At 55.9% G+C, this 14,376-nt stretch overlaps 1 protein-coding gene across 15 annotated transcripts in view; it reads right to left on the bottom strand.

Annotated features, from left to right (window-relative positions):
* The window catches only part of LOC102447370 (uncharacterized), a 106,548-nt gene that overhangs the window by 55,049 nt on the left and 37,123 nt on the right, over positions 1–14,376 (bottom strand). For 8 of the 15 annotated variants that reach the window (XR_016348661.1, XR_016348664.1, XR_016348663.1 and 5 more), the window contains exons 14-18: positions 9,698–9,817; positions 9,001–9,226; positions 8,632–8,765; positions 4,792–4,992; positions 2,687–2,835 (exon numbers count right to left, since the gene is read on the bottom strand). Coding sequence is in view for 5 of the 15 variants with exons in the window: in XM_089776083.1 (XP_089632209.1) it covers positions 2,687–2,835; positions 4,792–4,992; positions 8,632–8,765; positions 9,001–9,226; positions 9,698–9,817 (830 nt within the window). In the remaining 10 variants the exon portion in view is untranslated. Of the gene's footprint in view, positions 1–13; positions 2,494–2,686; positions 2,836–4,791; positions 4,993–8,631; positions 8,766–9,000; positions 9,227–9,697; positions 9,818–14,376 lie in introns of those variants that run through there. The other 7 variants (XR_016348656.1, XR_016348660.1, XR_016348658.1 and 4 more) reach the window with 4 other exon arrangements.

Genomic DNA, 14,376 nt, shown 5'->3' with positions numbered 1-14,376 from the left:
CCTCTTCATTTACCTGTGTATCGGGTGATCACAGCTCTTGTTGGCTGAGAATCGCCATTCACAACCAACGGGAGTGGTGGGAAGCGGTGTCCCGGTCTGCGCCGCTCCCATTGGCTGTGAATGGTGATCCGCGGCCAATGGGAGCTGTGGAAAGCGGTGTCCCGGTCTGCGCCGCTCCCATTGGCTGTGAATGGTGATCCGCGGCCAATGGGAGCTGTGGAAAGCGGTGTCCCGGTCTGCGCCGCTCCCATTGGCTGTGAATGGTGATCCGCAGCCAATGGGAGCTGTGGGAAGCGGTGTCCCGGTCTGCGCCACTCCAGTTGGCTGTGAATGGTGATCCGCGGCCAATGGGAGCTGTGGGAAGCGGTGTCCCGGTCTGCGCCACTCCAGTTGGCTGTGAATGGTGATCCGCGGCCAATGGGAGCTGTGGAAAGCGGTGTCCCGGTCTGCGCCACTCCAGTTGGCTGTGAATGGTGATCCGCGGCCAATGGGAGCTGTGGGAAGCGGTGCCCCAGTCTGCGCCGCTCCCATTGGCTGTGAATGGTGATCCGCGGCCAATGGGAGCTGTGGGAAGCGGTGCCCCAGTCTGCGCCGCTCCCATTGGCTGTGAATGGTGATCCGCGGCCAATGGAAGCTGTGGGAAGCGGTGTCCCGGTCTGCGCCGCTCCCATTGGCTGTGAATGGTGATCCGCGGCGAATGGGAGCTGTGGGAAGCGGTGTCCCGGTCTGTGCTGCTCCCATTGGCTGTGAATGGTGATCCGCGGCCAATGGGAGCTGTGGAAAGCGGTGTCCCGGTCTGCGCCGCTCCCATTGGCTGTGAATGGTGATCCGCGGCCAATGGGAGCTGTGGAAAGCGGTGTCCCGGTCTGCGCTGCTCCCATTGGCTGTGAATGGTGATCCGCGGCCAATGGGAGCTGTGGGAAGCGGTGCCCCAGTCTGCGCCGCTCCCATTGGCTGTGAATGGTGATCCGCGGCCAATGGAAGCTGTGGGAAGCGGTGTCCCGGTCTGCGCCGCTCCCATTGGCTGTGAATGGTGATCCGCGGCGAATGGGAGCTGTGGGAAGCGGTGTCCCGGTCTGCGCTGCTCCCATTGGCTGTGAATGGTGATCCGCGGCCAATGGGAGCTGTGGAAAGCGGTGTCCCGGTCTGCGCCGCTCCCATTGGCTGTGAATGGTGATCCGCGGCCAATGGGAGCTGTGGAAAGCGGTGTCCCGGTCTGCGCTGCTCCCATTGGCTGTGAATGGTGATCCGCGGCCAATGGGAGCTGTGGAAAGCGGTGTCCCGGTCTGCGCTGCTCCCATGGGCTGTGAATGGTGATCCGCGGCCAATGGGAGCTGTGGAAAGCGGTGTCCCAGTCTGCGCCACTCCCATTGGCTGTGAATGGTGATCCGCGGCCAATGGGAGCTGTGGAAAGCGGTGCCCCAGTCTGCGCCGCTCCCATTGGCTGTGAATGGTGATCCGCGGCCAATGGGAGCTGTGGGAAGCGGTGTCCCGGTCTGCGCCACTCCAGTTGGCTGTGAATGGTGATCCGCGGCCAATGGGAGCTGTGGGAAGCGGTGCCCCAGTCTGCGCCGCTCCCATTGGCTGTGAATGGTGATCCGCGGCCAATGGAAGCTGTGGGAAGCGGTGTCCCGGTCTGCGCCGCTCCCATTGGCTGTGAATGGTGATCCGCGGCCAATGGGAGCTGTGGGAAGCGGTGTCCCGGTCTGCGCCGCTCCCATTGGCTGTGAATGGTGATCCGCGGCCAATGGGAGCTGTGGGAAGCGGTGTCCCGGTCTGCGCTGCTCCCATGGGCTGTGAATGGTGATCCGCGGCCAATGGGAGCTGTGGGAAGCGGTGTCCCGGTCTGCGCCGCTCCCATTGGCTGTGAATGGTGATCCGCGGCCAATGGGAGCTGTGGAAAGCGGTGTCCCGGTCTGCGCTGCTCCCATTGGCTGTGAATGGTGATCCGCGGCCAATGGGAGCTGTGGAAAGCGGTGCCCTCCGAGGATCTCAACGCACTCCCCACGCTTACGAAGCTGTCTATCACAGCCTAATGAAGATGGACCACTGCTCTGATTCAGTGCGGCAATGTACTGTGTGGACCTTCTGGGTTACATGGGGTTGAAATCTTAATTCACAGCCGGGTATTTTAGTTCTATTACTCCTTGACAGTAATATTACCCTCCAAAGAATCAGGCAATTTTACATTCCCTTAATGGGCTTTGGAATTTAAGACCTTCACGCCCGCTAAGGCTTGCACTACAACACGTCACCACTGGGACACAGGGATGGTGTATAAGGGGCAGCCTATTCACTTTTCTGAAAAAAGTGGCTGGGGAATATGGCCCCCGTTCTGCCCCTGCACTGGAGCACACCGGGCTGCGCCCCGCACTCCGGCGTTTGGTGGCCAGACGGGGGCCCGCCTGGTTCCGTGTGATACACGAGTACACTGGTCAGCCGTGCGGTGATCTCCCCCTCTGGGGGACAGGAAGCGAGCTGGAAGGCGCAGCCCTGCAGGGGTGAGACCATGACGCTTTGCCAGGCCCAGTATCTAACAGTGGGATGAAGTGGCCGAGGACACGAGAGAGCAGAGGCCATGCCTCTTGCACCAGCTCATCTCTCAGGTCTGGCCGTCCGCACACGGGGTGTTCCAAGTGTCTAGCGTTAGCACAGCTACCCCAGCGTGCAGTGAAGAGGCGAGTACCTGAAGACCTCATTCCACGTCATGGAGATTGCGCTGGATATCGGCTCTGTGAGCTGCTCGTTGAAATCCACAAAGCCGCATGCTACAGAGCTGTAGAGGCCATGACGAGCACACACAGCCCGGTACGTGGCGTAGGGGTATCCAATCCCCTGCAAAGCACAAAGCAAGGAGAGAGAGGGTCTGTCTCTAGACAGACAGCATTCCACACACCAGGAGACAGCAGCTCAGCTCTACGACAGGAATACACCCTTCAGTTTCAGACAGGCAAGAACCGCACCATGGGAGTCAACCACCTCACACCTCCGCAAGGCAGTTGCTGCCTATGGGTTAGCGATGCTGCTGGGTGTTGTACAGTAACACAAACAGAAAGGGCAGCTCCAAAGGTACAACAGTCAATTGTCTATGACAATTCATTGGCCCACGTGCAGGTTCTCAGATGCTGTTCCCCCACACAAATAAGATGACGTAAGTGCCAATACAGAATGGTTGGCAGGGAGATGGTGCGGGATACACTACAACAGTGAGCGGAATAGCATGGAAAACTTTGTTATTTGTATTATGGCAATGGTTAAGGGCCTTTTTTTTTTTAATCACGGGACTTTTTCATGTGACTTTCTCATCAGATTGCACTCTGACTTCCATCCTCCTTTCCTCGGAAGGACTGACAGAGCCTCCGGCAATAGTTCCTCTGCTACGGACTGTCTGTCCATACCGCGTGTGACTCCATATCCACCTGCTTTCCCTCAGCCCTTCATTTAAAGCCTGCTCTACAATCCACTTCGTTTTCAATGCCAGCAACCTGGTTCCAGTTTGCTCTAGTTGGAGCACATCCACTGCCGTGCCCCTCAGACAACCACCCCCGCAGGCCAGTTCTACAGCACGCCGAGAGTGCTGCGAACACACCAGACACTCTTCTTCCCGCCCTCCAGCACCGGTCAGCATTAGCATCGCTTTCCATTTGGCCACAGGGGCGGAGGAGAGTTTTGCGGGGCCCCCCTTTGGAGAAAAAATAGAAAAAAGGTGTCCCCCCTGAGCCCACTCCTCCAGTAGCCCCACACTGATCATGTGAGCTACCCCTCCTCATCCCCTCTCCAACACCTCCCTCCGCCCACCTCCCCTGCAGGTGTCTGCCCTTCACCCCCAGAATCCCCTGGCACCTGCACCTTCCCTTAGCCCTGCACCCTCCTGGTGCCTCCCCCTTTCCTCACTGCCCCCGCCCCCTTTTTCCCTGATGCCCACCCCCTCACCACCCTCTGCCCCCATTCCCCTCATGTCCCTGTGCCCTCACACGTCTTGCTCCATCCCCACCTTCCTCATGCCACCCCTCCTTTCAAGCCTTCTCCCAGCACCTCCCCTTCCCCTCTCCTCTCCCAGCATCACCCTGCCCCCCCTCCCACTGACACCTCCCCTCCTGCCCTTTTCCTCATTGTCTGCACTTGGCCCCCTGGCATTTGTGTCTCCTCCACGCTGTCCCTTGGAGCCTTCTCCTTTCTTCTCTTGACCTGCCCCCTCCCCTCAGCACAAGCCCCTTCCTCTGCCATCCACCTTCTGCCTTCCAGTTTGCAGAGCGGTCGCGACCCTGGCCCAGGCTCCAGGCCACGTGCCGAACCGAGCGGTGCAACGCTGGGCCGCGTGGTTTTAAAGTCCCAGGCCGTGACGTCATGCCACGCCCGGGCGTCTCCCCTCTCAGCTGTTGTGCGGCGTTTCAGCACGTCACACATGCGCTCCCTCGGCCCCACACGGCCCGTACTAGCTGGCGCTAGGGAATTTAAAGTGCGGGGCTGCGGCGCCCCGCCACAATCCCCCTCCTCCTCCAGCCGCCGCCAGCCGGCCAGTCGGTGGACAGCCCACCATGAAATTCCCGGTATCCCACCGGGCCAGTCCACCCCTGGCGCTGGCATGGGGCCTATTGAAGCGTGGGGCCTGGGGCAGCCACCCCACTCGCCCTGCCCTATATCCGCCGCTGTTTGGCCATGTACAAACTCGGTCCATGGAGAGCAGAGGGGTACGGTAATGGACGAGCACAAGGAAAGAGCCCTGCAAGACGGGCAAGATGGCAATGGTGCTCTGGCAAACGGAACTGCAGAGGGAAGTACATGTCTTACCGGTAACCCCCAACTTCTGACCTTGTCTTCACACATCTCCTCTGCCCTTATGGCTCCTTTCTTTAGATTGGAGAGAATAAGGACAGAAAAATAGAACTGGATGTCTTGGAGGCTGTCTTCCACCACCTCCTGAAGTTGTGAGCGCAGGGCCAACAAACAGTCCTGCACCAGTTCTTGGACCTGGGCCCGGTGGGAATTGTCCTGAAAGCAAACAGAGAGTATCCTAAGAGGGGGTCATATCAGAAGCCATATGCGGGGCCTGCCGCTCAGCAGGCTGGAATGCAAGTTGCCATCCTTGCTGTACACAGTCTTGTACAGCCTTGAAGTCTGTAAACACAAACACCAGCTGGCCCTTATCAGCTTTAACCCGTGCACTGGAGCTGGGAAACGACTAAGCGGTAAGACATCTGACCTTGGTCTCAGCTCCTAAGAGCGACAAGAATGGCGTCGAGCCAGTACGCGCACACCCGAGAAACAACGGTGATACAACTATCGTAGGGAGTCCCGTGCCCGACGAGTTTCACCAGGGACCTAGACCTCGGAGGGTGCCCTGGATTCCCCCAGCTGGAGCCATGTCAGCCGCAGCCCTCGAAGCAAGGATCAGAGATGGGACTCCCCACGGTAGAAGGGATGTAAGCATTCCAAGTGCCTTTTACTCTTCTACGCATTGCTCTGCAGCGCTTGCTGATGTGCACCCGGTCTGTAGTAGCAGTGACGTAGTGAGACAATAAAACAAACGGTCCCTAAGAGACGCTGTGCTGAAGCAAATCCATAATCCTGTTCATCCATGGCCCTGTGAGTTGACAGAGGGGACTGTAAAAAGTTCTCTGTGCAACAGGCACGTGAGGCCAGCTACATCCTTGCTGAGATCTGCCAGTTGCTTCAAAAACTTCCAGAGAGCCCCACATACAGTGCAAGCAAGCAACATGGGCCCCTGCAGCATTGCTTCAGGTCCTGAGAGGTTGGCTCTGCAAGACCTAGAATTAAAGAACATGACAAAGAGCTAACTTGGTCATCCAGAGACACCAGCTGGGTATCTTTTATTGGCCCAGCTCCCACCGGTAAGAGAGAAGTTTCTTGGCCTCACAGTGCTCTTCTTCAGGTCTCTGTATAAGCTTGGAAGCTTGTCTCTCTCACTAACAGAAGCAGGTCCAATAGAAGACCAGTGGAAGATCCTGTGACCATAAAAGCATGCACATACCTCCGAGATGTAGGCATCCTGCTTTCTTACAAAGACATTATACAACACAGGGCAGCAGCAGCTGCAGCAAGATACCATGAGCCAAAGAGCCACAGCTACTTAGCCACCGACGCCTGTAACGAAGAGGTACAGCCTACAGAAACTAGACTACCCCGCCTGCAGTGACTCACCCGAGCCAAGCGCTTAGGTCACACATCACACTGGGGCCTGCAGTGTCTTCTGACCATAACGCCATAGAGAGGCCACAGGCTGACCCTCAGAACTTTGGGAGCTGGACACGGCTCAGAAGATGTACTTTGGCATCCCCTGGTTTAGTGACATGATTAATTGCCTTTGCCTTACTCTGCCACTGTGGGACCCACCTAACAAGTACACCTCCAAGGTCAGTATTAGACAGACCACTGGCACGGTGGCACTTTTCTCTCATGTGTGAATTTGTCTTTGGTCAGACTAATAACTGCCCATGGTCTGCCAGCACTGCTGCCTCGGAGGCGCTCCACGTGCAGGAGGTAATCACAGAACCTCAGAACACGAGCACTGGCAGGGACTTCGAGAGGCATCGAGTCCAGCCCCCCACCCTCATGGCAGGAACCAGCCCCGTCTAATCATCCCTGGCAGGTGTCTGTCCAACCTGCTCTTCAATATCCCCAGGAATGGAGATTCTACAACCTCCCCAGGCAACTTATTCCCGTGTTTCACCCCCCGACAGGCAGGAAGTTTTTCCTAACGTTCAATCTAAACCTCCCTGGCTGCAGTTTAAGCCCCTTGCTGCTTGTCCCGTCCTCAGAGGCCAAGAAAAATCCCACCCCCTTCTCCTTGTAACACCCTTTTAGAGACCTGAAAACTGCTCTCATGTCCCCTTCTCAGTCTTCTCTTTTCCAAACTAAACCAGCCCAGTTCCTTCGGCCTTCCCTCACAGCTCATGTTTTCTAGACTTGGAATCATTTTTGCTGCTATTGTCCAATTTCTCCACATCTTTCTTGAAATGCGGTGCCCAGAACTGGACACAAGACTCCAACTGAGGCCTAACCAGCGCAGAGTAGAGAGGAAGAATGACTCCTCGTGTCTTGCTCACAACACTCCTGTTAATGCAGCCCAGAATCACGTTTGCTTTTTTTTGCCACACTGTTGACTCATATTGAGCTTGTGATCCACTCTGACCCTAGATCCCTTTCTGCCGGACTCCTTCCTAGACAGTCGCTTCCCATTCTGTGTGTGTGAAATGGATTCATCTTATTTACCTCAGACCGTTTCTCTAGTTTGTTCAGGTCATTTTGAATTCTGACCCATCCTCCAGAGCACTCACAACCCCTCCCAGCTTGGGATCATCTGCAAACTTAAAAAGCGTCCTCTCTGTGCCAATATCTAAATCGTTGATGAAGATACTGAACAGAACCGGGTCCAAAACAGACCCCTGCGGAACCCACTTGTTAGACCTTTCCAGCAGGATTGAGAACCATTAATAACTACTCTCTGAGAACAGTTATCCAGCAAGTTATGCACCCACCTTATAGTAATCCCTTTTAGGTTGTATTCCCCTAGCTTACTGATAAGAAGGTCATGCTAGTCTGTGTCAAATGCCTCACTACAGTCTAGGTATCCCACGTCCACCACTTCTCTCTTATCCACAAGGCTTGTTATCCTATCTAAGAAAGCGATCAGATTGGTCTGACACAATCCGTGCTGTCCATGTTACCTGTCACCTTATTTTCTCCCAGATATTTGAATTCCTTAATTACTTGCTTCATTATCTTCCCTGGCACAGAAGTTAAACTGATGGGTCTGTCGTTTCCTGGGTTGTTCTTATTTCCCTTTTTTAGGTGGGCACTAGATTTGCCCTTTTCCCGTCTTCTGGAGTCTCTCCCGACGCCCTTGACTTTCCAAAGATGATCGCTGGAGGCTCAGATAGCTCCTCTATCAGCTCCTGGAGGATTCTAGATGCATTTAAACAGCCCCTGGGGACTTGCAGACATCTCACTTTTCTAATAGAAGCCAGTCAACATGGAAGGCTTTAAACAAGTTCAAACGAATCCCTGTATTTTAGAGAGACACACTCAGGCCTGTTCTGCAAACAGGGAAACCGAGACACGAGAAGATGGTCTCTTCTGTTCCTTAAATACTCATCATTAAGCAGGAGTCCACTAGGCCAGTGGTCCCCAACCTTTCGTGGCTGCCAGGCGTCCGGGGGCGGGGCAACACATGCGCCGCGCGCCCGGGGGTGGGGCCACCCACACACCCTGCGCCTGGTGCCAGCACTGTGCATGTGCCGTACGCCTGGGGCAGGGACCGCCCATGAGCCACGCGCCCAGGGCCGGCACCACGGATGTGCGGCACGCCGGGGGCGGGGCCAGCCCAGATGTTTTGGCGGGTGCACATAAATGCCCCAGCGGGCGCCGTGTTGAGGACCACTACACTAGGCCATGCTGGCTGCACTTGGAGCATTTCTTTTCCATCTACAGTAGGACCCAGACCAATAGCACTAACAACCAACAGAAGCACACCCCAGAAGCTAGAGTTCATACATGTCACTGCAATGTGTCTATTCCCTGTTATACACCTGCAAATACCCATCAGGTCTGATTAAACTTTTCACAGGTGCCCAACCCACACATAAGCTAAAAACGCGAGCGTGTGCTTACCTCTGCTCTCTGATTGGTCAGATAGTTGACCACTTGACTTATGACCCGAGCTACATTTCTGATCACTTTCTCTGTTGCCACCATGCTGTGCTGCAAGGCAGTGTGAATGGCAAACTTCTTCAGAGCTGGTATTTCTAGACAGAGAAGAGAATATTACTGTCCCCCACGTGGCCCAGTTCCTCAGGAATTACGCAAGTGACATTTGCACGCAGAGGCCTCGCCAACAGGCAACCCCTGCCCACAAGAGCTTGGAGTCCAATTTAAAACAAAAGGGGAGAACGCTCAGCATTCCAGGGGCTCGTGAGCAGCTGAGGGACCGGGCCACGGACTCAGCAGCGGGACAGCTGGGCTCCCGGTACGTGTGAATACCTGTATCCTCGTCGCTGTGGAAGACTTGCGGCTGCCCATCGCGGAGCAGTTTTCCATGCAGTTTTAGGTATTCTGTAGAACTGACTGTGAAAACCTGAAGTTTCCCATGCTGGGATTCATCTTCCCGAGGGTCGCTTGTGTCCGACGTAGTCAAGTCTTCATCTTCGGGCTCCTCCTCCTCCTCATCTTCGCTACCTTCAGCACATGCCGCTTTCCTTCTCATCGCCTGCAACAAAGAACAGCCTCCCTTTCACCTGCACTCACAGCAGACTGGCTGATAAGCTGCAGCAGCTGTGGGGAAAATCTAGTTTAGACCCTTGAAGGAGCACTAGGAGATGTGTGCTGGGTCAACCACAAGCTGCTTTTGGTGCGGCTCTCTGGCCCGTTTTACTCAGAAAGCCATGCTGGTAATCTATGAATGGACGTGCAACCCTTCTCCTGAAATCAGCCGAACACGAACACGGGGGCGCCCTCTAGATGGTGGATCTCATTAAAACGGGCCCTAGCGGTTCACTAACAGCTATTCGGATTAAAGGAGCAGCAGCATCAAAACTATAGGGATTCCCTCAGTCGTCAGAGTGTTGACACTGCAGATTTTAGTTGCACCTCGCTACAGCCACTGACTCCACAAGAGCAACAAAATCCAGCTGGTGTCCCGGCAATGCTGCCACTCCTTGGTGTTCCCATGGATTCCTACCTGAAGGCTGTTCTTGAAATCCATCCAAATCCGCTGTTTGGAAAACTGATTTCGGGACTGAACGCAGATCAGACTAATGTCACGAAGCTTCTTCTCTCTCTCTCTCTGCAAACTGCTGATCTACGTGAAGGAGAAATTGGAGAAATAAAATGACACCCAGGACGGGCAGTAGCCTTGGCAAAAACCCAAGTGCCAGCTGCAGCCAAAAGCAGACACTGCCTGCGATCTGCACAGAGATGGCTGTTGTCTTGGGATGTCACTGCTGTTCAGGGTCAGATGGACAAAGCTGCCAAATGAAGCACCTTAAAGGGAGATGTGACTTACTGGTAGCTGGAGGGTCTTCGAGGTGGAAGGTCCCTATCTGTATTCTACTGTGTACTGGAGGGTTGGATGAGTCACTCGCGCCCCTGCCTACCCCGGAGAGAAGAGACAGAGTGGACAGACACCTCCCCAGTTGCTCCTTTGCCAAGAGCTGGCGGAGATCCAAAGCAGAGGGGAAGGAGAACAGGTAGGTGAACAGGCAGCAGCATCTCAAAGAACCTCCCATGATAGATAAGTAACGTCCTGTTCTCCTCAGCGCAGGGGTCTCCAACCTTTCAAAGCACAAAACTGCTCTTTGAATTCACGTGAAATCCAGGACCCACATCAAACTCAAACACCCTCGGCCTGTCTCCTTCCCCACCCCTTCCCCGAGGCCCTGCCCTGCTCACGCCACACCCCTTACCCTCCATCCCCACTCTCGCACACCAGGACGGAGCAGCGGGTTGCAGGCTCTGGTCTTGGGCCAAGGGGTGTGGCATGTGGGAGAGGAGATCCTGGCCGGGCTTGGGGCCGGGGGTTGGTGTGCAAGAGGAGATTCAGGGTGCAAGTTCTGGGAGGGAATCTGGGCGCAGGGGGGGCTCAGGGCCGGCGTGGGTGATAAGGGAGCAGGAGGGGGGGCTCAGGGCCGGCGCGGGCGAGCAGGGCGCAGGAGGGGGGCTCAGGGCCGGCGCGGGCAAGCAGGGCGCGGGGGGGGGGGGTTCAAGGCCGGCGCGGGCAAGCAGGGCGCAGGAGGGGGGCTCAGGGCCGGCGCGGGCGAGCAGGGCGCGGGAGGGGGGGCTCAGGGCCGGCACGGGCGAGCAGGGCGCGGGAGGGGGGGCTCAGGGCCGGCGCGGGCGAGCAGGGCGCGGGAGGGGGGGGGGCGGCAGGGCGGGGGGGGGGAGGGGGGGGGCTCAGGGGCGCGGGGGGGGGGGGGCCGGCGCGGGGCGGCGCGGGGGGGCAGGGCCGGGCGGGAGAGGGGGGGGGCTCAGGGCCGGCGCGGGCGAGCAGGGCGCGAGAGGGGGGGGGGGGGCTCAGGGCCGGCGCGGGCGAGCAGGGCGCGAGAGGGGGGGCTCAGGGCCGGCGCGGGCGAGCAGGGCGCGGGAGGGGGAAGTTCAGGGCCGGCGCGGGCAAGCAAGATGCAGGAGGGGGCGGGGCTCAGGACTGGCGCGGGCAAGCAAGACGTGGGAGGGGGGGCTCAGGGCCGGCGCGGGCGAGCAGGGCGCGGGAGGGGGGGTTCAGGGCCGGCGCGGGGGGTTCAGGGCTGGCGCAGGCGAGCAGGGCGCAGGAGGGGCTCAGGGCCGGCGCGGGCGAGCAGGGCGCGGGGGGGGGGGGATTCAGGGCCGGCGCGGGCGAGCAGGGTGCGGGGGGGGGGGCTCAGGGCCGGCGCGGGCGAGCAGGCCGCGGGAGGGGGGGCTCAGGGCTGGGGTTAAGCACTAGAATAAATTGCCCAGGGAGATTGTGGGCTCACAGTCTTAGAGCGATGGTCCCTACCGCACCGCACCGGGGCGATTAACAAGCAGTACTCGCATAGCAGGGTGCGACGATGTGGATGGCGGGGCTGTTCCAAAGGAGGCCTCAGCAGGGGAGTCTAGTAAAGGTGTGAACGGAACCCTGGGTGGCTGGTTTATGGCGATCAAGGAGGAGCATCCCGAAGAGATGCCAGTCACAACTTGCACCCTTGCGGAATGAGCTCCTATCCCTGTGGAAGGCAGCTGGTATTTGGTAACACAGTGGAAAGCAGATTCCTTCAGAGATCCTCTGGGTCGAGCTCGCTTGCTCAGATTCTCTCTGTTACAGGGAGGGATAGTCTTGGGGATTTCCTGATCCATCTTGCTCTGTGTCGGTCAAAGGCTCTAGCCTGCCAGGCCCGGGGGCGTGGAGTCTGTCCCTCTGAGGAAGTGTGTGCTTTGCAGAAGCGCACCGGTCAGTAGACTGATTGGTCTAAGTGAAGTTCCGAGACAATCTCGGGAGTGAATCTGGAGTGTAAACATACCGGTCTTCTCTTTAGGGAGCACGATGTAAGGAGGATCCACCGCCATCCCTCCAAGCTCACCAAGCCGGCTAAGGTGACAGCCACAAGAAAGCAAGGAGGAGCAGGAGTTCAAAGGGCAACCTTGTGAATTCTGAGAGAACCGGGTGCAAGTGTAACTCAGGAAGTAGGTTTGTGAACAGTCAGAAAGATTCCAAGTGTCTTTCCAAAATCTGGTGGACAGTGCGTGAGCACAGACCAAGTTTTCGCGAGCCGGAGGCCAGCGCGCACTCATCACGGTCAGGTGGACTCTCCAGGATCTGCCTGGACAGGCCTGATGTCTTTAGAAGAAAGGTATACGCTAAAATGAGAGGGATGTCTGAAGTGCCCAAGAAGTAAAATCTCCGTTTAGCCAGGATGAATCTTCTAGTGGACTCCTTCCCTACCACTAGAAAGTACGCCTTCGATGGACAGAACATGACGGCCAGACGGGGGTCAGACCACAGGTCCGTCCAGCCCAGTCTCCTGTCTACCAACAGTGACCAATATCAGATGCCCCAGAGGGAGGGATCACAACAGTTAATCTTCATGCGATCCCTCTCCTGTCACCTATTTCTAGCCCCTGACAAACAGAGGCCAGGGACATCATTCCTATCTGTCCTGGCTAATAAGTATTGATGGACCTAACCTCCATGAATTTATCTAGTTCTTTCTTGAACCCTGTTAAAGTCCTGGTCTTCACAACATCCTGTGGCAAGGAGTTCCACAGGTTAACTGCATGCTGTATGAAGAAAAACTTCATTTTGTTTGTTTTAAACATGCTACCTATTAATTTCATTTGGTGACCCCCTAGTTCTTCTATTATGGGAAAAAGGAAATAACTTTTCTGTATTCACTTTCTCCACACCTCTCATGATGTTATAGACCTCTATCATGCCCCCGAGTCTCCCCTTTTCTAAGCCGAAAAGTCCAAGTCTTTTTAATCTCTCTTCATTTGGGATCCGTTCCAAACCCCTCAGCATTTTAGTTGTCCTTTTCTGAACCTTTTCAATGCTAAAAGATCTTAGAATCATAGAATACTAGGATTGGAAGGGACCCTCGAGAGGTCATCGAGTCCAGTCCCCTGCCCTCATGGCAGGACCAAGTACTGTCTAGACCATCCCTGATAGACATTTATCTAACCTGCTCTTAAATATCTCCAGAGATGGGGATTCCACAACCTCTCTGGGCAATTTATTCCAGTGTTTAACCACCCTGACAGGTAGGAACTTTTTCCTAATGTCCAACCTCAACCTCCCTTGCTGCAGTTTAAGCCCATTGCTGCTTGTTCTATCCTCAGAGGCCAAGATGAACGAGTTTTCTCCCTCCTCCTTATGACACCCTTTTAGACACCTGAAAACAGCTCTCATGTCCCCCCTCAGTCTTCTCTTTTCTAAACTAAACAAACCCAATTCCTTCAGCCTTCCCTCATAGGTCATGTTCTCTAGACCTTTCATCATTCTTGTCGCTCTTCTCTGGACCCTCTCCAATTTCTCCACATCTTTCTTGAAATGTGGTGCCCAGAACTAGACACAGTACTCCAACTGAGGCCTAACCAGCGCAAAGTAGAGCTGAAGAATGACTCCTCGTGTCTTGCTCACAACACTCCTGTTAATTCATCCCAGAATCACATTTGCTTTTTTTGCACCTTATCACACTGTTGGCTCCTATTTTGCTTGTGGCCCACGCTGACCCCCAGATCCCTTTCTGCAGGATCCTTCCTAGACAATCGCTTCCCGTTCTTTTTTGAGATGAGGCGACCACGTCTGTACTAGGGATGTAAGTGACTTGTCAACTAGTCCTGCCCCTGCTGCGCACCAGCCTTTTAAATGTAGTAAGAGCCTGCTGGCTCTTACAAACACCAGGGTCACAGACACCAGAGTTACAAACTGACCGGTCAACCCCACACCTCCTTAGGAAGTACTCAACACACAACCGGCAGCAGAGACAAGACCCCTCCCTCCCAAGAAGCAAATACAGAGCAGTATTGCACTGATGTAAACTACTAAACACATGTCACGAGGAAACTGTTTCTGTGCTTGTTTCATTTAACTGAAGATGGTTAAAAGCAACGTTCAGTTGTAAACTTGGGAAAGAACCAAACCTTTGTGTTGAGAGGCTCAGAGAACCTCCACTTCCCAGATGGCCCTAGCTCGCAGGGTCTACTGTCAGCCCTGTGGGGGTGGAACACTTGGCTTGCTCGGAGCTGGATCCGATGGCTGCAGAGTGGATGCTGAGGAGGGCAGTCTCGGTGCCTGAGACTGCTCTCTCAGTTTCTGGGACGATCCCACCAGGGACCTACGAGAGCAGATTATCTGGCACCGGCGTGAAACTTGTTCAATCAGGGCAAGGCCCAGGGGGTTTCCCCACC

Source organism: Pelodiscus sinensis, chromosome 2, assembly GCF_052426305.1.
Source record: "Pelodiscus sinensis isolate ZL-2025 chromosome 2, ASM5242630v1, whole genome shotgun sequence".
Classification (NCBI taxonomy): Eukaryota; Metazoa; Chordata; order Testudines; family Trionychidae; genus Pelodiscus; species Pelodiscus sinensis.
This window is presented reverse-complemented; position numbering and strand designations above follow the sequence as displayed.